At 37.9% G+C, this 23,728-nt stretch overlaps 1 protein-coding gene across 2 annotated transcripts in view; it reads right to left on the minus strand.

Moving 5' to 3' along the window:
- Positions 1-23,728, minus strand: part of LOC124865431 (CUB and sushi domain-containing protein 3-like) — a 359,430-nt gene that overhangs the window by 111,330 nt on the left and 224,372 nt on the right. For both annotated transcript variants that reach the window (XM_047360499.1, XM_047360500.1), the window contains exons 38-45: positions 16,982-17,100; positions 15,536-15,605; positions 13,839-13,955; positions 12,603-12,812; positions 11,203-11,391; positions 10,061-10,238; positions 1,412-1,557; positions 799-879 (exon numbers count right to left, since the gene is read on the minus strand). In XM_047360499.1, the coding sequence (XP_047216455.1) occupies positions 799-879; positions 1,412-1,557; positions 10,061-10,238; positions 11,203-11,391; positions 12,603-12,812; positions 13,839-13,955; positions 15,536-15,605; positions 16,982-17,100 (1,110 nt within the window). The remainder of the gene's footprint in view (positions 1-798; positions 880-1,411; positions 1,558-10,060; positions 10,239-11,202; positions 11,392-12,602; positions 12,813-13,838; positions 13,956-15,535; positions 15,606-16,981; positions 17,101-23,728) is intronic.

Genomic DNA, 23,728 nt, shown 5'->3' on the forward strand with positions numbered 1-23,728 from the left:
ACATGAGAAGCAGATCCATCAATTCATCGACCCACGCAGGCACAATCATATGAGCGCCCACCCACACCCACTCACTGAAACACACAACTATGTCGGTAACACTCCTCTGCAACACCACTTGAAACAGTAATCAACTGCACATTTTCTAATGAAGATTGACATCCCTTAGAACTCAAGGCACTTCATTAAATTGCACAGTCATAAACTTGCACACCAGCACAGGCAAAAAAATAAACTACACACAAATTCAAAGGCTCAAAGTAAGTCAGCCACTGGCCACATGACTTCCACTTCACTTTACTAATTACTTCTGAACACTGAAAACACAAACAGCTTATAAGTACATCTAATTAGCCCTGCCTTCAAACTAATATTTTAATGCATGAAGCATGAATAGATGGGAACACTTAAAAGGATGAGCAGAGAGAAGGAGACACAGACTGGAGAAAGAATGAGATGGTATAGGCTACTATAAACATCTGTCCTAGGTTCATTAATATGAATAAATGCATTTGGTCTAATACACAGGTAAAACTGAAAAAAAACATTTTCAGATCATTAACATTATTAAGAAAAACAACGTAAGAAAGATTTAAACTGCAGAACAACTCAAAATACACCAACAGGGAAATAAATAAATAAATTGTTGAGGACAACCATTTGTTATGCCTATGCCTATGCCTGCTTCTGTTTCTCCTTTCTCTGGCTGTCCATGCAGATGCACCTTCATCAAATGAAAGCTGATTCTATTATACATCGTCCCAGGCCTGTAAACGACCAAAATAAAATGAGACAAACCTATTTCAAACTCGTCATCATTGGTTAGGAAAGTGGCGTTTGCGACAGGAGGGGGTTGCTGACAAGTTCTCAGCTGGTAAGCTGTTGGAGAGAGAACAAACACTGAACTCTGCAACAAGAGTGTATGTGTGCACTTGAAAACAAAAAGAGGGAGAGAGATTCATGCACACAGACAGCGTAAGCACATTTTCTATCTGGCCCCACACATTTCTTTTCACCCATTACACTGAAAGCTGATTAGATCATAAATTGCGACCTAGCACTGTTCATGATCATCAAAAAACTATAACTAACTTAGTTGTGAAAGGAGCATTTTCTTATTAATCAACTTCCCTTCAAAAAGCGTTTTTATATTGTAGACAAAAACAGACATAAGAAGCCATCCATCATTTATCATTGTACATAACTGGAAGTAATACAATAAAAAGAATGACAGGCCCCAAAGAAAAAAGAGAAATTAAGGAATTTTAAATATCAGAAAAAGATGAGCATTCATTCTCTACTTATTTCATGTGCTCATGTCCACATGATGAATCATAAAGATCAAATGAATAAGCTCATACAGAAGTGGAGAACAAAGTGTGTTCCTAACTGGTATAAAAGGGAAGTTTACCATAATAGTGGAGCTCGAAGAAGCCACTGGTGCTGAAATCGCTGTGAAACTTAATTAGGACGTGATTCGCTGTGGAGGACACACCTTCCTGCACAGAGGTGCCACTAAACTGGCCAATTTGAGGTGAGGTCTGGTCGGGTCCATCCCTGATATGAAGATACAGATATGAGAAGAGGTAGTGGATGGAGGGGTGGGAACAAGCAGTCTTATAGAATCAGCAGTCACCAACAGTTTGAGGCTGAGTTTAGGCTGCCACATCATGGCATTCCCTTGGCCCAATACTTGTGCTAGATGGGCACATCACTGCCAAGGACTACCAAACCATTCTTGAGGACCATGTGCATCCAATGGTTCAAACATTGTATCCTGAAGGCGGTGCCATGTATCAGGATGACAATGCACCAATACACACAGCAAAACTGGTGAAAGATTGGTTTGATGAACATGAAAGTGAAGTTGAACATCTCCCATGGCCTGCACAGTCACCAGATCTAAATATTATTCAGCCACTTTGGGGTGTTTTGGAGGAGCGAGTCAAGAAACATTTTCCTCCACCAGTATCACGTAGTGACCTGGCAACTATACTGCAAGAAGAATGGCTTAAAATCCCTCTGACCACTGTTACAGGACTTGTATATGTCATTCCCAAGACGAATTGACGCTGTATTGGCCGCAAAAGGAGGCCCTAGACCATACTAATAAATTATTGTGGTCTAAAACCAGGTGTTTCAGTTTCATTGTCCAACCCCTGTAGTTCTGTCGGTAAGTTATTGTGGGAAGAGGGCTCTGAGTCAACTGTTTTCAGAATTAGTGAGATGTTACAAAATAAAATCTGAGGAAAGACAGAGATGCTTTTAAAAGAAAAAAAACAAACCTGTATTTTTCTTTGGTGGTACTAAGACTCCTTTCAAGCTGCTACAGTAGACAACTGTTGGTCATTTTGTCAGTTTTGTTTTGTTCTCTGATATTCAAAAACACTCAGGAGCCATCTTGTCGACGCTCCTAAAGGCTAGGACGGAGTTGGTCTGGAGTTCAGTAGATGGTAAGAAGGTTGAACTTAGTCTAGAAAAATTGCTCCGTTTAGTTTTTTTAAGCTTTCAACCTCTGTTGTGGAATGTGCTGGATCTAGAAAAGCTTGCAGCCTTTTGGAAATGTCAGAGTTAAGGTAATGATCTACATTCTAGAAAATACACAGAGTGACTGCTGTTTAGAGTTACTAAAGCAAAGCATACTATGTGTGTCAAATCCAAATTATTTCTTTATTATAGTAAATCCAAATTTATACCAACTCCTGTCTTCACCTCTGCTCCTGATATAATTAATAATTACCTCTTATTGCAGGAAAAATGACTGGAAAAAATATTTTAAATGATGTTATAGAGATCAGAACAGACAATATTTGGTATAAGCAGGTCAAAGCAATACAAAAAAGAAAGATAGAGAAGGAGCCACAAATATCTGATTGGTGCATCTCTATCTATGATTTTTATCCTTAGCTGATTAGCAATGACGTGTTGCAACTTCTGTGATCATGTATATCAATCTTACGATAGTGGAGCTATCAGTTCTAAGAAAAGGTTACTTCTAAAATGTTAGTATTCCTACACATTCATAACAGATAAAAAATTTAGACGTTATTCTAAGGTGATAGGAGAAAGACTAGCAAGCCTAGAAATTATAAAACAAAATGTAGTGTCAAACACATCATTGAAACTGTTAAAGGAGAAATGACTATTGAATGTATTGCATCCTAATAGGGCCAGATTTGTGCAGTGCACAGCAAATTCTTATCTATCAACAGATTCTGCACTTGAGCTGTCAGTTTAGGTGGACGCGTTTGCAGTTGGTCCATACTCTTTCCATTTTAGATGATGAATAATAAAATTACTCTGGGATGTTCAAAACTTGGCAATTATTTTAAAGACCAACCCAGCTTTGAACTTCTCCACAACTTTATCCCTGACCTGTCCAGTTTTTACTTGGTCTGGTAATGAGGTGACTTCAGAAGACTATTGGTTGGACTGGATTTTATTTAGGGGTGTCGAAGTGGTGGGGGGTGAATACATATATATACACTTGCTGTTTAGATCACAGACAACCCTAATAAGATACAGTAAAGTTTGATGTTATAACATAAAAACTATGTGGAAAATCAAAAGGATGAATATGCTTGCAAGGCAGTGTTGCTCCTAAATGAGCTTAAAATGATTCAAGGATAAAATGCTATGTTGAAAATGAAATCTGGTGTGAGGAAGAAATAGTAAATTTGTAGAAACAAAAGTGCAAATAAGCGACTGGCAGAGCGTATAGAAGCCAGATATTTTGGTGCTGAACGTGGAGCAGGCATATTCAAGAATTCTTCAGCAAAGAGCTACTCGGGGAAACACAGACATCTAATTGGGACACCTTTAGGGTGCTTCCTTAAAGGGCTACATCAGGCAAGTTAGACTGAAAGGAAACCTGAGGTAAACCCCTAAATATGCATTCTATGGGTTAACTGCAAGATTACCCAGATAAAGCTGGAAAGAAGAAATGATACAGTGACAGATTTTGTAGGGTATGAAAGTTCCGCTCCATAACTTGCAGGAAGCCAAAATAAATCAATCTGCAATTGTTTTTTATACTTTCATATAAAGAGATTTTGCTAATTGATTCTCTTGTGTAAATTTATTTGTGTCTGAGTTGCAACAAAAACCTACATTAACACAAAACATTGTCCCCGATTGTGGATGAAAAGCTGAAAGAACAGGTGGATTGCTGTGGGTAATAAGAGACCTTGCCATTAGCAGTAAAGCCATATATAAGGCATGCATTAGCTGCTGATTACATATTTAACTCCTGTAAGACAGTAAGTTAAGAACAATCCAGAAAGGATTTTTCTTTTACAACAGACATAGAAATTCAAATGGAGTGGGGAAAGCAATTTTATTACTCCCTCTTTCAGAGAACTTTAACCATCATCAGCAAAATGATGTACACAAAATGCTTTTCTTGTATGTATGTGTGCCTTTAATATCCTATGTCCTTAAAAAAAGGCTTATGTCAGTTTCATTTCAGAGTGATCAGCAACATTGGAGGGTGTAGTTGAGCAAGGAAATGAAATGTTGCCATTGAGGGACAGATTATTTATGCAGCCCTTCATTTAAAACCAGTAACACCAGTAGTTCTCTCTTCATATAGTATGAATGATGACCTCAGTGCAGTGAGGCATTTTTTATTCTTTATCACCCAGGGGGACAGCTCCATAACTGCCGGAGGCTTACTACTCATCAGACAGGCTACAGAGAGGTAAAGGAAGAAGGAAAGGCAGCTGCTGGAGCGACAGGCGAGAGATAGCATTGTTTACTGACTTAAATGTGAAGTTTTTGTGCTGATACACATTTCTGTCTTTTTATTCAACACTCACTGGTATATCCACTGCTAAACAGACGTTTGTGAGTTGGATTAGACAGGAAAACTCAGATTCTCTTTGGTTGGGAAGCTGGGGAAAAAAATGAGGCCACAAATGGCAACGAAGGTCAAAATCTTTGAATAGTTGTTGGCTCAATTAATCCGGGTGTCATATCACAAGCTGTGAGCACAACATGTCCAACTGGCCTCTGCCCTTAGCACTTTGTCAGCTGTTAAATCCTTTCTGTGTAACTCTTCGGTTTGCATTGCAATAAAGGGAGTGTCTAATTTACGTTCAAATCTAATTAAGATTATTAAAAGTTCCAACCCTTTAAAATTACACAATGTTCTAGATTTATTCTTAAGTAGGCATAAACAGGTTACCAGGTTATCAAGGTATATCAAGATTTTAAAAAGTATGGTTTCAAAACTACAAACATTTTGCAGCATATCATTCACATGGTTAAAATACTTTTTAATGAGATTTTAGATAAGTTGTCAGTGACATCAGTTTTCTCCAGGTGTGTAGAGAGTGGAATGATGACTCTATGCCCCTTCCTCATCGGTTGCCATGCACTGCCAGTCAGCTGGCTGAAGGTCAGTAAAACATATATCCATGGTGTGGAAATTAAAGGGGTGCCATTCATCTATGATGATAATTTGGATTTTGGTTTTTACTTTTGTTTCAGTGTATTCTTATGTTTTCTATGTTCAATGCCTTGGTCCTCTGGCATTTTCTCAGTATTCACCATGTTTTGAGGCTTAGTATTGCTTCCCAGTTTAACCTTTAGGATATTCTTTCATCATCTGTTTAGCTAAGCTTCTGTCACACTGTTTCCTGCTGTTTCTGTGATTTCATACTGTTCTGCCCTTTAATTTGTTGTGAGATAGGTGTTTAATGTTAATTTAGTCTCAGTCTCTCCGGTCTTTTATTTTGAAGGTGAGCTTGGGCATGAAACAGGAAGTGAGCAACCTTCTTTAGTTTTCTGTCAGCCACATGTGAGGAAGTTCATCCATTGCAATCTGCTTTCTGTTTAGGCCATCAACACCATCGTCTTTTTACTCCATGTTAAAACATGTACGTGGTTCATCACAATAAAGTGGAACAAAGGAAGCTACATCCTAACTCACGTATTAATTCGACTGGAGTTAGCCTTACTGCTGAATTGTGTTAGACACACACAAGGAGAGCATAATAGTAAATAGACGATTTGCAGCTGGCTGAACAGCATTAAGGCAGCTACATCAACAGATATGGATGAAGCACACGTCGAAGGTGCAAGACTGAAAGACCTGAAGCCTCCTCAAGATGGAGTGTCAGCCATAAGCAGTAAAAGTGCTGGTTCAAGTTCAAAACGCTCAGGTGCATCATCAGTCAGTGCTGCTGCAGCATGTGCTAGGGCCAAAGCAGAAGCGGCCTGTGCACGTGATTCATTCGCCCAAAGAGAGATTGGCATTAACGTTGACTAAGCAAGACTAGAAGCCGACCTTGAAGGACTAAATTTTGAAAAAGAAGCTGCAGCTACTATCGCCCAAGCTTAGGTTTTGGAAGCAGCAGCAGAATTAGAGACCGAAGAACACCATAGTTGGAAAAGCCTCCCGAATGTGGTGCAGAACACACATTAGCGTGTAAGTGACTACATCAAAAACCAAACTATGCAGCTTAATCAATGCACTGAATCCGTCAATATATCCCTGATATCAGAGTATCCCATTGAGAATACTTCGCAACCACCAACCGAGTACATTAATAAAGATGAGTATATTGTGAAAGACTGCTGGCCCTCACCATTCCAGCCACAACAAAGTTCAGAAGCATTCCTTCAAGAAGGATAGAAGGACCACAGCATGCGATGGTTAGCACTGGTGTCCAAAACCTTTTACCATTGATGAGCTGTCGAAAGCCACAACAGCAACTATTCTTGCTGTACAGAGAGCTTCCTTCTCTGAAGAATTAGGTGTTCTCTCGAAGGGAGATGATATTTCCAAGGGAAGCCCACTGACTAAGCTAAATCCGACAGTAGATTCCGAAGGCCTACAAAGGATTGGAGGCAGGCTTAAACTTGCTGATTTAAGCAACAGAGAAAAGCATCCAGTCATTCTTTTAGGAAAACATCATGTGTCTACGTCGCTTATCAGACACTATCATGAGTAGGTTGAGCATAAAGGTCAGACATATACTGAAGGCGCCGTTCGAGCTGTTAGTATATGGCTAGTTGGTGGCCAGCGCAGCATAAGTACTGTTCTTCATGCATGTATCTGCCGAAAGCTCCGTAAAAAATGAGAGAAGCAAAAGATGTCAGATCTCCCACAAGAAAGACTGAGCACTTCACCACCTTTTACCTACACTGGTCTGGATGCTTTCAGTCCTTGGATTGTGACAGCTAGGTGCACAAGAGGAGGGATGGCTCAGAGTAAGCGCTGGGCTGTACTCTTCACTTGCAGGAGCACACATGCGGTCCACATAGAAGTCATTGATTCCTTAGACACTTCTTCATTCATCAACGCCTTAAGAAGATTCTTTGCAATCCGTGATCCTTCCAAACAGCTACACTCAGACTGTGGGACCAATTTCATTGGTGCTTGAGAGCTGGAGTTCCATAAAGTGGTGACAGAATCAGAAGTTCAGAGGTACACAAACAATAAAGGATGCACGTGGCGTTTCAACCCACCTCACTCTTTGCACATGGGTGGTGTGTGGGAGCGTATGGTTGGAATTGCAAGGAGAATCTTAGACTCAATGTTGATGCATACTGCCTCCTCCAGCTTGTCTCATAAAGTCCTGTGCACCCCGATGTCAGAAGTAACAGCCATCATCAACTAGAGACCCCTAGTTTCTGTCTCCTCAGATACAGATGTTCCACAGATACTTACCCCAACAATGCGTCTCACTCAGAAGCATAATGTTTTACCTCCTCCAGGGATATTCACTGAGAAGGACCTTTATAAGCAACAGTGGCGCCAAGTTCAAAGATTGGCTGATGAATTCTGGAATCGTTGGAAACGCGAATACCTGCACACACTACAACTTTGCCACAAATGGCAAGAGTCAAGTCCCAACATTAAAAAGGGTGACGTTGTTTTGTTGAAGGATGATCGTACATGCCACAATGATTATCCCATGGCTCTCATTACAGACACCTTCCCAGGGAGTGATGGAAAGGTCCGCAGTATTGAGGTCAAGGTTGTCAAGGATGGAACTGTCAAAAAGTTTCTCTGGCCTGTTACAGAAGTTGTTGTGCTTCTCAAGAATGAGGACTGACAGGTTTATAAGTTCATGGATAAAAGTATTGATATGTGGCATCTTAACAGATACCAGGCAGGGAGTGTTCTGCCATTTAATCTGTTGTGAGATAGGTGTTTAATGTTAATTTAGTCTCAGTCTATCCAGTCTTTTATTTTGAAGGTGAGCTTGGGCATGAAACAGGAAGTGAGCAACCTTCTTTAGTTTTCTGTCAGCCACATGTGAGGAAGTTCATCCACTGCAATCTACTTTCTGTTTAGGCCATCGACACCACCGTCTTTTTACTCCATGTTAAAACGTGTACGTGGTTCATCACAATAAAGTGAAGCTAAGGAAGCTACACCCTAACTCACGTATTAATTCGACTGGAGTTAGCCTTACTGCTGAATTGTGTTAGACACACACAAGGAGAGCAGAATACATATCACGTTTTTTTTTATCTCAAACATTTAAATCATTGCCTGAGAATAAAATTTAAATCCTTTATGAGAGTACACAAGTAGTCAGATAATTAAGATCCAAATTAATCAGAAAGTAAGCCATGCTGCCAGTAAGCATCCACCATACCGGGTAGAGTGAGGCCTCTTTAGGGTTGTATCAAATTAAGTAACAATAGAATTTGGTCAAATTCCTTTTTTTACCGTTACGTTCACTTCATCAGGATTTTGCCTTCATCTTGTCTGTGTTTGGGCAGGCTGGCTTCCCAAGCAGATAGGCTACCTGGCCGGTTAATATCAGCCTGTAAGACTTGTGTTCTTCTAGAAAGAGGAAATCAGCAAAAATATATAATATTCGGAACAATAGTCATTCCCTTTTTAAAACTTCACCAAATTTAACAGGTGTTATTTCTATATTCTTTCCTAAATCTTTGGGTTGAAATAAAAAATATAACAAATAAAAGCTCTATACTATAACTGTAATAATCAACAAGTTATATTGTTGAAGCAGTAATGAGGATTCTTCACTCTTTTAAGTTTCATATAAAATCAATTAAATCATGTTACCGAAGTTTATTGTTTGCAGCCGGTTGTCATACCATGAGAATCTAATACCAACCCAGGCCTGTTTGTATGTATCTAGGGTTACTTTGGGATTACTTAGTTTTTCAAAAACATTTCAAATTGATCTTCATCTTTATTCACATAATATTGACGTGGTGCAAACTGTGCTGTATGGTTTTATACACTTGGATTTTTTTTATTTGAAAACCTGGTCATTTATATTATAAAACTGACAAAGCATATATTTAAGTTTTTTATCATGTCTGTTTATGGTACAACCATACTAAGATCAGTACCAACAAATTACTGATTCTGTTTATTTTTATTATAAGAAGGTTGTAAAATGATTTTTTGATTAGCTGAAGTCTGTGCGGAATGATGCATATCAAAATTTGTTACACAAACATGAACAATGCATGTTGTGTTTACCGATGCGTCTACAACATGGAGATGAAGGTTAAATGATCAGATATATTCGTTCTTAGCAATAAGGCGGACAAATATTCCAGCATCAGTGTATGGAAGCTTTTGTGGCTCGTGTGAAAACAGAGGTCTGAGTAAATAAACTGTTAAAAGGGGAACAAAAACAATTTTCACTGCAGATTAAACAACCTAGCGACACTTGAAACATGGTTTTAAAACAGCAATATATTCAGAATCTGAACATGCTTCTGAAAGAAATTTAAATCGTGTTTTGACAATGTTGACACCCACCCATAAACAAAACCATGAGTGATGGACTTCTACATTTCCAACATTGAGGACATAGAATACCTAAGCTGTAAAGATGAACTCTCACCTTCAGGAGGACTCTATTTCAAAAAAATTTAGGACATAAAAACCTTCTTAACCAGTATTATGACAAATCTATTTCAATGCTTTATCAAACTCAAACATTGCAAGTACATTAAAAAGACTCCTTGCTATTGCCAGTAAGGCTCATAGCAAACATTTTTGTGTGTCCAATAGCATGACAAGGAATAAATTCAAACTAAGGGATAAATTGGAACTCACCAAACAGTGATGTAGTCGTAGATAGGCTCCGTATTGATAACAGAGAAATTTATGTAGATGCCGTATCCTGGAGGTACTCTGACAGTCCACATGCAGTCCTGGAAGTGTGGGTACTCGGCAGGGTGACCAGGCGAGTAAATTGTACCATTCATGGATGTTACATTCCCACCACACAGAGCTGAGGGGAGGGAAGGTGGGTAAAGATGATCGATAAAAAATATAAAGCCACTCTTTTCCTCTTGTTGTAAAAATTGCTTTTCTTGCTGTATTGTTGTTAAAAACAAACCATAACAGCATGGTTTGGTTTGTCACTGAGAACTATAAAGGGAATGTACCCATCAGATCCAACTCCATAGGAAAACCTCTGCTCACTGACAACATGATAACTCTAAATTACTTTAAAAATAAAACCTCTGTCATGATCTAAACTAAACATACTACCTTAGGACTGAAAAACGGATTGTGAGGTGGCCAGGTATGATATGTTACAAGCAAAACAGAAGTAATTAACAAAGCCTAAAAAATGGAGACTCACTGATGTCCAACTAAAGTGTTCCTTATTGCTTCACTTATCTGTTGACAGACATTTTAGCATATCGAAGGGACATTTGAGAAGACTTGAGATTTACCATGTACCCAGTATTTGCAGCTTTGTCCTAAAGGACTTGCAGATGCTCCACAAATTATTATAATATGTTGCATTTTATTTTTCAGCAAAGCGGTGATATGTTTTTGGTGAGTCAGATGCTTTTATCTCCAAGGAATAAAGAATAAATATGACTACAAGTAGACATAAGAACCCATACTCTTTTAAAGAATCACTTCAAAGATATATTTTTGTAGGTTTTTTATGAGAGAAAGACATGTATGCTCTATTTTAGTCCCCATTTGAAGAAGTTGTATAATGTTTTCATAGATTAATAAATATTTACCCACAAAGTTTGAAACTGCCACATTAAAGGTACTCACAATAAGCCCATTTTTAATTTATAAATGAAGCTGCAATCATTTGGAGAAAAAACACTTTCATGGTGTGATACAATAATGGAGATGTGGTGCTGCTTCCTTTACAATGCTTCTGTTGATGAGAGCCTCTAACAGTAGGACACAAATAGTGTTTGAAAGACACAGCAAGCCCTCACCTTCACAGCGAGGTATGGGGTGATTCCAGTTTCTGCTGACTCCATGCAAACATGTGAGAGAGGCCTCTCCGATCAGAGTGTAACCCGGCAGACACTCAAAAGAAATAGTCATCCCCACGCTGTAGTCCTGACCGATTACTATGCCATTACGAAACGGATGAGGGTCAGGACATCTCTGCAGCTCGTATGCTGGGGAAACAATACAAATGACATAAATACATTATTCAAATGACACATAACATATGTAGTGTGTCAGACAGCATGTGTATAGGATTCATACACCTTGAACCTTTACACATTTCGGCACATTACCACCAGAAACTTCCAAATATATTTTGTTGGGATTTTACGTGACTCACCAAAATAGGTGCATAACTGTGAAGTAAAAGGAAAAGGATTTTTTTGGTGAAAAAAATCTGAATAGTATGCTGCATATTTGTTTTTCCCCGTTTATTCTGATACCCCTATATACAACCGATTGCTTTGAAAAGTCACAAAGATTGGAAGTAGAATCCACCTGTTTGTAAATGGATCTATTTATATATACACAGTATAAATACAACAATTTCCCATGCTTTAAACTCATGGGAGAGCTGTTTAATCCATTATCCAAAAATTTAAACAGGTATGCTAAAACTGCAAAACTGCCAAAGCATGGCCGTCCACTTAAACAGACAGGCTAGGCAAGAGCATTAATCAGAGAAGCAGCGGAGAGGCTCATGGGAACTCTGAAGGAGCAGCACGGATCTACAGCCTAGGTGGGATCATCTTTTGATCTAACAATTATTGGTAGTGAACTTAATAAATTTGGCCTTTTTGGTAAATTGACAAAAAGAAAGACATTGTTAAAAAAAAAAAAATCATAAGTATTCTTGCTTAAAGAGGGATTTACATGCACACCAGATTTGTATTTGTAAATAAATATGAAGTAATTGTGTGATACATTGTGTTGGTCTGTAACATAAAATCACCTTAAAAATTTGAAGCCTCAGTTTATGATATGACAAAATTGGAAAGGTGCAATGTATGTCAATACCTTTGCAAGGGACAGTTTGCAGCACAAGTTACCTTAGACACATATGAGCTGATGTTTTAAAACAAATAAAGTAAAAACTTACAAAATAGAATATTAATAACAAAAGTTTATTCCAGATTTGCTTGAAATGTGAAAGCTCGTTTAAATATTTTCAGAAATGTTAATTTTCAAGAACGATATTTATGGGTAAGGACACATTCATGCTGAACTAATTTACTTCATTTTTTCATTCTATGGTTGCCTCTGTGAAAATCTGAAAGTCTTCTTTCGGGTCTATTCTAAATTACGACTTTTTACCCTTCTTCCACTTCACCTGTTGCTGTTACAAAAAACAATTTCAACAAAGCCAATCTTCACTTCTTACCCTGGTAGACAATGTGGAAACCAGGCTTGTTCTGGGAATAGTCACTGTGGAAGAAGAGTGTGGTCTCATGCGTGGTGCTAAAGAGAGAATTGGGCACCACAGGGCCGCTGAAACGATCTATCAATGTTCCTGTCTCAAGGGTCCCACTGCGCACCTCCAAATAGTCATGAACAGGCTCTGTAGAGAAGTTCAGAAACTGCAGGTGGATCCCTAAAGAAAGAAGGTAAAGTCATTGTGAGGGGTTGTGGATGAACATCTGCCCTAATATGTCTTTTCAGGTTACATACGAGCTTAAATGCTGTTTGAAGCTGGACTGACACAGCATGGAAAATCTTTGACATGCAAACACAGTGATGACATCACACCATTAGTAAGCCAATCAAATGCCAAGGTTTTCCCACTAGCTGCTGCTCTAATTTTAAATGTTTTCAATTGGGTTAGGTTTGGTACTATGCAACCGCAATTAACATCATCTCAATGCAATTCTGAAACGTTCTGTCCATCACTGTAATCTTCCAGACAAGCAAAAAACAAGACCCCTCACACTAAGATAAAGTTTTAATTATAAAAGGCTTGTTCATCAAATAATTTGCTGCGCCGATTTACACATTCATGTATTTCTTTGAGTCTCAGACCAGAGACTAGAGTATATTTCCCTCTAGGTGTCCATTTATCAAATCTGGCATGTTACAACCAAGGTAGCGGACGACAAAATATAACCTGACTGTTGCCAGAATCTAGAAAAGGTAATCTCCAGCCTCAAGAGTGGTGCGCAACCTGCTACAAAAAACCCAATTTAGACAGTGAGGCAGATGGACCATCTATTAATAATAGTAATGACGTCAAATAATGACATTAATGAAGAGGAGATCTAAAAGAGCTATTAAAATTACTGAATTAATAGGCAGTATTGCTCGTAGTATACCAACGAAAGAAATCACCATATATTGGTTTCGATTTTTAGGTTATTTATCCACATATTTGTATTTATTCTGTTGAAGTCTGCCTGCGCTATAAAGGTTTTGCACAATCATCATGAGTGTTCCAGGGTAGACATACGTTTTGTCTAATTTTGCTTTTTACAGAGCTATAAGGGAAAAGACAAGAGAAGAATGAAGAAACCAAAGGAATTAGGCACAAACAACATAAGGACCAGCACAAAAAGAGGGAAAAAAAGACAGAGGAGCAGGGGTAGAGGCGGGAAAACCGAAGGAGGATAGTGGGCGGGTTACAGACCGAAGCCAATGGGGAGTTGAACTCCCCAGGTGCAGTCCAGGCTGCTCTGGTAATTCCCTGGAAAGCCTGGGCTGAGGATGACGCCGCTGAAGTCTGTCATGGAGCCTCCACACTGGGCTGAGGGAGACCAACCAAAGAGAAAGAACATGTCACTTTTCCACACAGCGGCTCAAAGGGAAAACAAAGCAAAACAATGGCTTGTGAGCTAAATATGCTGCGAGGGCAAAGAGCATATTGTCCTAATGTTTGGGTTCATATAAATCCCAGTGCATGCATCACTGCTCAGCAAGTTCACAAAAAGAGGATGTGTCTGTGACAGCTGTGTAAAAAAATGAGTTGAGATAATTGTATGTGGAGCAAACAAATGTTTTGTTTCATTTGTGCTTTTCTTCAACTGGCGCTACATCTCTTCTTGACCGGGTGGTTGATGTTTCATGCAAAAATACTTGGGCGCACTCCTTGTTTGATGGTGCTTTAAATCGTAATAAATGAAGGCTTCAATGTTCAACACCCCAACACCATTTTGCTCAGGAGTGGATGTGATTACTCTACTCTCTCTCTCTTCATGCTCTTTTGACTGTGTTGGAGAACACTTTAGCTTGCTGTGAAGGTTACACTCATCCCTCCCTCCCCCTGTGACATATACCAAGCCTTACATAAACAGCATGGTGCATAATTTTATTAGCTGGCTGCTAAATCACTTCCCTGTATTGCTGATGTTTTTTAAGTGATTTGAGAGTCAAGGCCAGATGAGTGAAAAGCTAATATAGTGAAAAAAATGTTTTGGTAGTGGGGGCATCCTGCTTGACCTACATGTGTTTTTGAAATGAAAGAAAAAGCAAAGGAGAGGAGAGGCACTTTTAAGGATGCTGTACTGTTTGTGAAGGCGCACGCAAGCGCTTTGATGTGGGCTCATAAGCAACAAAATGAATACTGATCCTGGGGTGTTTGAGTGAGGTTATGTGCATTAAACAACAAAGGAGTTAAACCAACAAGTGAATAAGGGCAGCTATGAACATGGCTGTCAACAGCAAAGCTGGGATTTATGTCTTTGCTTAACTCTAAAGACTGGAGGCATAGAACATTTACACGAGGAAAGCAGTGTACATGCTGGCACTGTAGTCGGCGGTTTCAGCCACTGGAGAAGTACTTGCAAAACTGTGTGCGTGTGTGTTTTTGGGATTATAAGATTACTTGTGTATATGTACAATGGAGGCCTGAAACACTACGAGGTGGTGAAAGAAAATATATAGTACTGCCTTAGTAATCTTTAAACTTTATCATGGTGGCACTCGACATCAAAAGAAGCGCCAGGGAGACCAGAGACTCTCAATGGGAGAATCAGAATTCAAGCAACCTTCTGAGATGATACAAAATCTTACTGGTTTTCAACTGAAATAGAAAGCAGAACCTCTCTACACTAACAGTACAGACATTGTCCCTTACCCCAGTCTTACAATGAAACTGTTGCATGGTTTTATACAAAAAGCAGTCCTATTTAAGGCCACTGATACTATATCATTTTGTATGGGCAAAACATGAGGATGAAAAATATCTAAACAGGGAGTTAAGGGTAAAGCGAGCCAACAACAAAGAGTGAGCGTAAAAATATGAACCAACTAGCCCATGATATAATAAACCTACATTAGCACTTCATTAAAATCCTGTGTATAATAATATATAGAAGAATACATTACCTATACACAAAGGTACGGGATAATTCCATCTCCTGACGGGGCCAGGCATGCAGGTAATATATGCATTACCCTGTTCAAGAAAACAAAACCTATTTATAAAGTAAAAATACAAAAATAATAGAGCAGATTGATGAGACATATTTCTTGCTAATATTTGATCCTTTACCAAAATTACCAGATTTGTTGTTTTTTTTTACTTTATTTATGTTTTTCACAAGCAGCTTTGACACTGTTGTTTATCTTGCTACATGTATTGGTTTATCCAAAAGCCAGTGGGTGCCACTCCAAGCATTTGGCATACTGATGTGAATCTTTATCAGCACAGACATGTTTGCTTAACTTAGCCAGAGATTTATTAGCAATATTATATATTAATATTCCTGTGTCATACAAGTAGCACTCCATAGCACTGGTGCCTAAGTGCTGTAACTATAGCATCTTTCAATTTCGACACTCACGCCACTAGACTTTCGTTCCAGTGTACCAAATAAAAATCCCTTGAAATCAAGATATTTAAGCCACAATACCTAATGCAAAGAAAAGACATAATGGAGAATTGTTAACTTGAGGGCACATATCTTCCTGCCATGGAAATGCAAGCAAGATACGCAATAATGAAAAGGGGATAATATAGGAGATGCACCTTTAACGATGAAAGAACGGAGAAACAGCTCATTCTGAGAGAAAAGTTGTCCATTGAAAAGTTAATCTTCACAGCTGTGAAATATATATATATATATATATATATATATATATATATTAATAATACACACTTGTTTCGAAAATAAATATGTTATTAGATGAAATATTAACAATAATATATCTGAAAACTATTAATTTCCGAAGTGCAGATGCACTATTGTACAACACTACACAAATGATCACAAAAGACTCAGCTATTTTAGTGCTCCTTTTTCAATAATGGCCTGAAGTCTATTTCTAGTTCAGACACTTAGCCTGAAGATGTGTGTAAGAAGTTGCTGGCTGGTCAAGAGAGAATGTAAAACGAGGTGAATTCCCAAGCCACGCAGAGAAAAATCAGTGTGGGATTAGTGAGGCGATTGCTCACACAATCCATCGCCTGTGGCCTTGGACAGTTCCACAGCTCAAAACTTTTCTGCTATAGTATCTAGGATTGGAAAATGTTAAAGCCCCTTTGTAACATACACACAGTTGCACATTAAACCCTGACATCCTGGTGGGGAAACATGAAAGCAAAGTGTACACACCATTAGAAATTGGGTTGCAAGCATATGGCAAATTAAAGGAGAGTTACTTGTGTATCTACATCTCCAAACATAAACATACATGTCAGGAACATTGCCTTGACTGACTCATCCTTAGGAGCCATCCTTTAAAATTGCTAATCTATATGAAAAAAGCTATTTTAAAGAATGCCCCCATATATGGACAAAACAAAAATCTGCTATGTATGCTTTCACCTACCTGCAAAGAAAAGCCTTGATCGCACTGGAAGGAGACCATGTCACCCACGGTGTAGCGATCCCCCACTTTTTGGCCGTTATTGGGAGGCACCGGCTCTGGGCACGAATCCAAACCTATTGCTTATGACAGAGTCACAACACACAAGTGTGGACAGCGATCATTCTTCTGCATAACATACAACAATAATTGAACTGGAAGTTGATCATCTTTGTCCAATGTAAATGTCACTAAAATATTCAGGGTATAATTAATCTGTGTTAATCTATGAAGACAATTGGGTTAATTAAAATAGAATGTACTTATAATCAAACAACAATTAAGCCTAGTTTTGTTATCCTTCTTAGTACAGTAGTTGGACCAGGGGAAAGCATAAAGCTATTCTTTGTGCATGTAACAAAGTCTATCTGATTGTGATATGAACAATCAGAGTGAAATTACAGAGAGATCTCTAAAGTAATGCTTGACAGAACCATTAAGCTCTATTTGAACAAAATGATTACAGTGTCACATGCCAGGACTCATTAAGTGTTCTATTGGGTTTAAAGCAATGGTAATGTTTTAGGCTACAGGAGTGTGGAACATTTTAGGAACAATTAAACCTACATTTACTCTTACAGAAAAAAAACAAGCAAAAATATAGTTCGATTTAAACCTTTTAAAATAAAAGAAGAGATTACCTTTAGTATTTCATTTCAGTATTCCTACATTTATTATTTTATTGCCATTTGAATGCCTCACATTCCATGGAAATAGGTTCACTGTAGCGTTGCACTGAGCAATCAGCTACTAACCTGAATAAGATGGAAACTGATCTTTATCTAATTAGTGAACACACTATACATTAATGCTTCCAGGTTGCACTGACAAAACACTCTTTGGTGCAGAAGTTGTGACATGTACAGCCCTGGTCCTCAAGACACACTGCCCTGTATGTTTTAGATGCTTTCCTGCTTCAGCACAACTTGTTTCAAATAATGGCTGATGAACAGACATTTGCTGAACTGCAGTAAACTGGATCAGGTGTCTTAAAGCAAAGAAACATCTAAAACATGCTGGGCAGTGTGCCTTGAGGACCAGGGTTGAAAAACACCACCTTACAGAATGTAGACCCCATTTAGTACCTTAACTCTAAAAGCTATAATTTCCAAATCTTTCACTAAGAGGCTGCTTTAGCAATGCTACTCATTCTAACCTCTTAAAAAAGACGGAAAAGACAGCTAAATATTAAAACTTTAATAATTTTGTATTCGTTTTTAAATGATACTTAAATTGTGTTTAACTGCACAGCGGTGGAATCTGATTATCCTTTTCATACACCCAGGAAAGTTCCACCTCTGGTCCAAATACATAACAAGCTGTGGTCAATCATGACATAAATGCTCATGTAGGCATCACTGTAGTTGCAATAATGTTGAATAAACTTATAAAACAGTAAATGATGGCCTTACTTCTCTCAAATGCTGATTTTGATTGGTGGAAAGATATCTAATATCTTGTGATTTTGTGCACTAGAACAATTTGATGTGTGAAAAAAACTCATTTACAGGGGTACATGAGATGAGCTGTAACTATTTTTATTTGAATTTTATTTGTACAGATACTTCTCTCCCTTAACCTGCGGGATTTTATTGTATATGTAGAGAAACACTGTTTCATTGTTAGAACATAAATGTTTACATTTTTTTTCAGAAAGTAGAAATAAATATTGATTTTAGAATGGAGAATGAAAACTGGACCAAATGTTGGTAGCAACACACAAAAACTCCATTGTTGTACTGTTATTGCTATTTACCTAACAATAAAGACGGTAAAGTGCTCATGATTGTACACTCTTATTCAAGCCCACTCATTGTCAACAAGTCTAAACAAGTAGGTGGATAGATGTCTGTAAACTTGGGAACAAATGTAGCTATAGAATATTCAAAACAGAGAGCTAAGTCATCAGAGCAGAAAATAGCACAAGTGATGACTCCACTGAACACCTAGGGGAAGTTAGATAGAATATTTGTGTGGGAGGTGATGGTAACCTAAAGGGGCACAGAGCATAGAGGTGCATGAAAGCATCCACATGCAATAATTCAGCTAAAGAAGAGCCACTGCAAAGGAGAATCATGGGGATTCTTTCAATTGTGAGTTTAAATAAGAATATTACTATGAAAATTGCAATTGTTATCAAGGAGATTTGGTTTTTCATATCACAAAAGCAGTGAAGCTGCTGTCATAGCATTAGGCTGCCAGGAGGCAAGTATGACATCAAAGAACAGCGCCAATATAAATTAAACGGTTTTATGCAATTACCATATGTCCACACTATAAGGAACAGCCACCCTTCCTATTCCACTGTTCTGTAAAAAGACCATACTATTTCAAAAAGCAGTGCATTACTGATTTCACTCCAATAGCACATTGCTCTGTGAAATGTGTTTTCATGATAAGAGAAAGACTGGAATTTTCTTTCAACGCTTAAAAATCAAAACACTGAATCTAAATGTGTTCTGTTTATTTAAATCAACTAATCCTGTACGACGTTCCTACATGTCAGGAAGCTTTTAACAAAACCCTCTCTGCAGTAAAGCAACTCACTTTTAGGCCTAATTTCCATAATTAGGCATTAAACCGCAGGGGCACCATTTAAACTGGTGCTCAGGTTAGGAACAAGTGTCCAGCAAAATATGACAAAAGTTCCAATGAAACTGTGTGAATCTTTTGGCGAAGACCTTTACATTCCTGCAGGTACGGCCTTCCTGCTGTCCAAAGGTTTACATATTTGGAATGAGTCCCATCCTTGTTCAGCAGGATTGGTATTTAAACAGGAAGCCGTGCCAACTGTATTTAGCCAATTAGTTCTGAACCATGTGTGTCACAAATACTGCATCCATGCCAAGACGGAATGCACCTTAAAAGACAGGGTTATATGTTCTTGTTTACACTTGAACATTTAAGCCTACATATTAAGCCTAACAGTTACATTAACCATTTTAAACGTATTATACCAGGGAAGATAACACGAACTGTTTAGCAGTTAAATCAAAATCAGAGCTAAACAGAATTACCTAGTAAATACAAAAGACCATACATGCATTGCAAATATCGAATGGTTTTCCACTGAGGAAGGAATATTAAGGACAAACTGAATGTTCATGAACATGAAAGCAAAGATGACTCAACCTAAAGCTAATTAAGAGGCAATTTGAAGATGAAGCTGATTATCAGGCAAATTTCTTTCCAAAGGCATGAAAATTAAATAACAGTAACTGTGCTCACATTGTCAATCTTTAACCATTCACTAATATTCTCAAATTTAGCAACCTTCATAATTAACAAAGGACCGAAAAATCAGCTTTTTCAAATTGAGCAGCCATGACAGATGCTCAGCCTTCTGACAATCTAACAACAGTTATGGTAAGGATCTCAGGTTCCTAGGGAAAAAGCAGTAAGACTGCTAACTTTTTTAATGCTGTACTTGTACATTTTTATGTTCTACTTCTGAAAAAGAAGTGCAGGTGCGAGACGTGCAGCACCGCCCCACCCACTCGACCACGACCGCAGCCAGGCCCAGGGCCAGAGCCACAGAAGGATGCATTGGTGGAAGGCCCCCACAACATGCTAAAGATGGGGAACCCTGCCAACCCCGCAACCAGCATGTCAGCACACTCTCAGCACACACTCCCACACCGCACAACCCGCCGCACAAAGCAGGTTGGCCAGAACCACCATCAAAGCAAAGCCACATCCCAATAACTGCTGCACACTACTGTGATTTTTTCAGACTGTTGTTCAAATTCAAAATGTATTTGTCAGAACCCTTGGCACCATATTTAGCATTAAGGAATTGGGATGATGAGGAGTAAAATGTGAGAGTCGCAGATCATAAAGTTTATAATATACATATATAATTGCCACAACACAGCTTATGAAAACCACTTCAGAGCTCCAGAGCCTCAGGATACAATTATTGCACAAGATGACAAACTTGGAAGCACTCTGTTCATAAAGCCCCCTGACCTGCATCGTTTCCCCCTGCTAAAATTATGAAAATACTGATGGTGTTTCATCCTACAAACAACCCAGTCCTCCTCCCTAAAACTATATTGGAGTCACAAAAACCTTCAATTTAAATAGCAAAATACTGCATATTCTGAACCTAAAACTTAATCCAGAATATTACCTATAGCATGTTGGTAAAAAGGCCTAGAAAGGAGCAAATAAAAACCGTTGCTGATTACAAGATTGCCTTGAAACTGAAGTGTAATATTTTTTTTTTTGTCATTACAAATTTGCTTTGATTCAGCAATGTGAGAGGTCCTGCAGAATCTAAGGTAGTATTAATCCAGTGTGAAGGGGGCATTAGGAAGGGTGGTTTAAAAATTAAAAATAACCAACAGTTCTCTTGGTCAAATTGAAACTTTTTTTTACATATGTACAGGCTCTATTTATATTTCTCAAGACCTGGCATATAGAGATAAAGATATTGTTTATTTATTTTAACAATTTCTTAAAATATATGGTTAAAACCCTATATTAACAACATACGACACACTTCAGAAACAACTTACAGTTTATGTTTACTATGACTTTGTTGAAAAAACAGAATACAATCTAAGTTTTGGGATGCATTTGCTGTATGACCAGACTCTATTTTCTTTAAAATACTTAATTTTCCTTAATTAACTTTAAGATTTTCCTTAATTAACTTTAGGAAAACACTGTTACTACCAGGCTATTGCTGAATAAATGTTACTGGCAAAAAAGAAGCGCTTAGTTTTACAATTAAGAAGATTATCAAAAGAGTCCTTCAGTTCAAAGAGTTATATTTACATCACAGTATGCATAATGGGTAAATGCCTTGCTGTTGTTCAAGCCTGCATATGTTACTTTAAAGACATTGCAAAGTTATATACCTCTAAAAGTATGATGTTTTCTGTATAAGTTTGATCTTGCTTCCTATCGTTTTTCATGTAATGTATTACACTGTCATGTTTAGTTTACAAAAATAAACACCAAAATGTGAAAGGAGTGAAGCTCTCAATGAATGTCACTGCTTCGATTGTATGTAGGAGGCTAGGTAGCACCATGTGGGTGCTTCATACCGTATTTTATGCACAGCAAATTTGACCTTTGAAAGCTAAACTTACCTGATTGGTCTAAAGCAATCATGTGTAGTAAAATAATGTTATAAATGAAGATCGTTAGCAATAATGATGTTTATACGTAGGTAGATGTCTCAAATAATTGTACATAGTTAAAACAAGTTGAAGTCCATCATTCTACAATGAGAAAGACTTTAAAAAGCGAAAACATTCAAGGCAGATGGCATTCATTTTCCCAGGAGGGGATGTCCCACATGGTTTTCAGACAGCATGGTCTTAGCAATGCTCAAAAAAAGACAGAAAATTCAGATTTACTCTGCTGGCCTCTTTTCTCAGGGTAAATAATAAAGTCTATGACAAGAAAAGAAAATTATTTACAAAAAAACACTGGTCACTGGTTTGGTTTATGCATATATTAACATATAAGAAAATAAAATATTTCTGAAAGAATTACCTTTACGCAACAGACCAATGTGGAAACAAGCCATAATTTGCAGCAACCTATTTGACAAAAGCACAGCAACAGTATTGGAATTTCACAAAACATTTTTTTTCGAACCAACAGACTTGTATGTGCCTTTGGCAGATTTGTCTCTTTATACATCTTATTATTTTTCTATTTTTAGTATATATATATTTTTTAGAATGTATTAGCTGTGTTTTGTTTGAGGGTTTGAGAGAAAGGCAATTTCAGTTCTCTGCATGTACATGTGGCTAAACTGAGAAAGTATTGTTTTGACTTTTTTTTTTTTTTTTTTACTTAAAACACTCTACTAACTACCAAAGCGCTCTTGAGTTACATTTGAGACTGTCTGTCTAACAACAGAAACTGAGTCCTGATTCCTGGCACAGAAGCTAATCTAAAACAGAACGGCTGAAAAAGTTAAGAATTAGGCTCTTGCAATAGTCCAGTCACAGTCCAAACCTTAACCTGATTAAAATCCTGCTCTGAGTAGATGAATGGCAGCAAGCCTCAAAGAGCTGAATCAATGTTGTATAGAGGTTTATGCCAAAAATCATCTAAGAGTGAAAGAGAATGACAAGGTCATATGGCAAACAATTGCTCAAAGTTAGAGGAGCCAGAAGTTGGTATACAAAACTTGTTTTTTTTGCACGTGTTCTACATATGGTCGTAGCTTTTATGCAATGAAATAAACTGTCTAAAAAGTTTTGTATACATAAAATTGGTGCATGCTTACAGACAAATGGATCTGTTGTTTAGGAGAGAAAACTGAAAAATATGCAAGCACCACAGCCCTTCTTTACTTTGCAACATCTAAGGTATATAAACCTGAATAGGTATTTAAAATCTTGTCTTTGGCTCATTAAAATCATGCAAAGTGAGTTGCTACCTATAAATAATTTATTTAATAAACTTTATTATTATACAATAAAAATAAGTTTTAAATTGTGTCTTGCTGAGATATTTAAGGGCTTTGCACATACCTTGGGGCAGCTTCAAAGTAAAGAGCAGGCACAGAAAGCTAACAGAAAAACATGGCACTGAACTGATTCTCAGCAACTGGTGCTGGGAGCATGAGGGAGAATAGTTACTATCGATTATCTCCACGCAATACAAAAGATGCATAGATTGACATCTGCTGATGATGAAGTCATTCTTAACATTGGTATGTCACTGAGAGACAGTGCCTTGTTG

Source organism: Girardinichthys multiradiatus, chromosome 3, assembly GCF_021462225.1.
Source record: "Girardinichthys multiradiatus isolate DD_20200921_A chromosome 3, DD_fGirMul_XY1, whole genome shotgun sequence".
NCBI lineage: Eukaryota > Metazoa > Chordata > Actinopteri > Cyprinodontiformes > Goodeidae > Girardinichthys > Girardinichthys multiradiatus.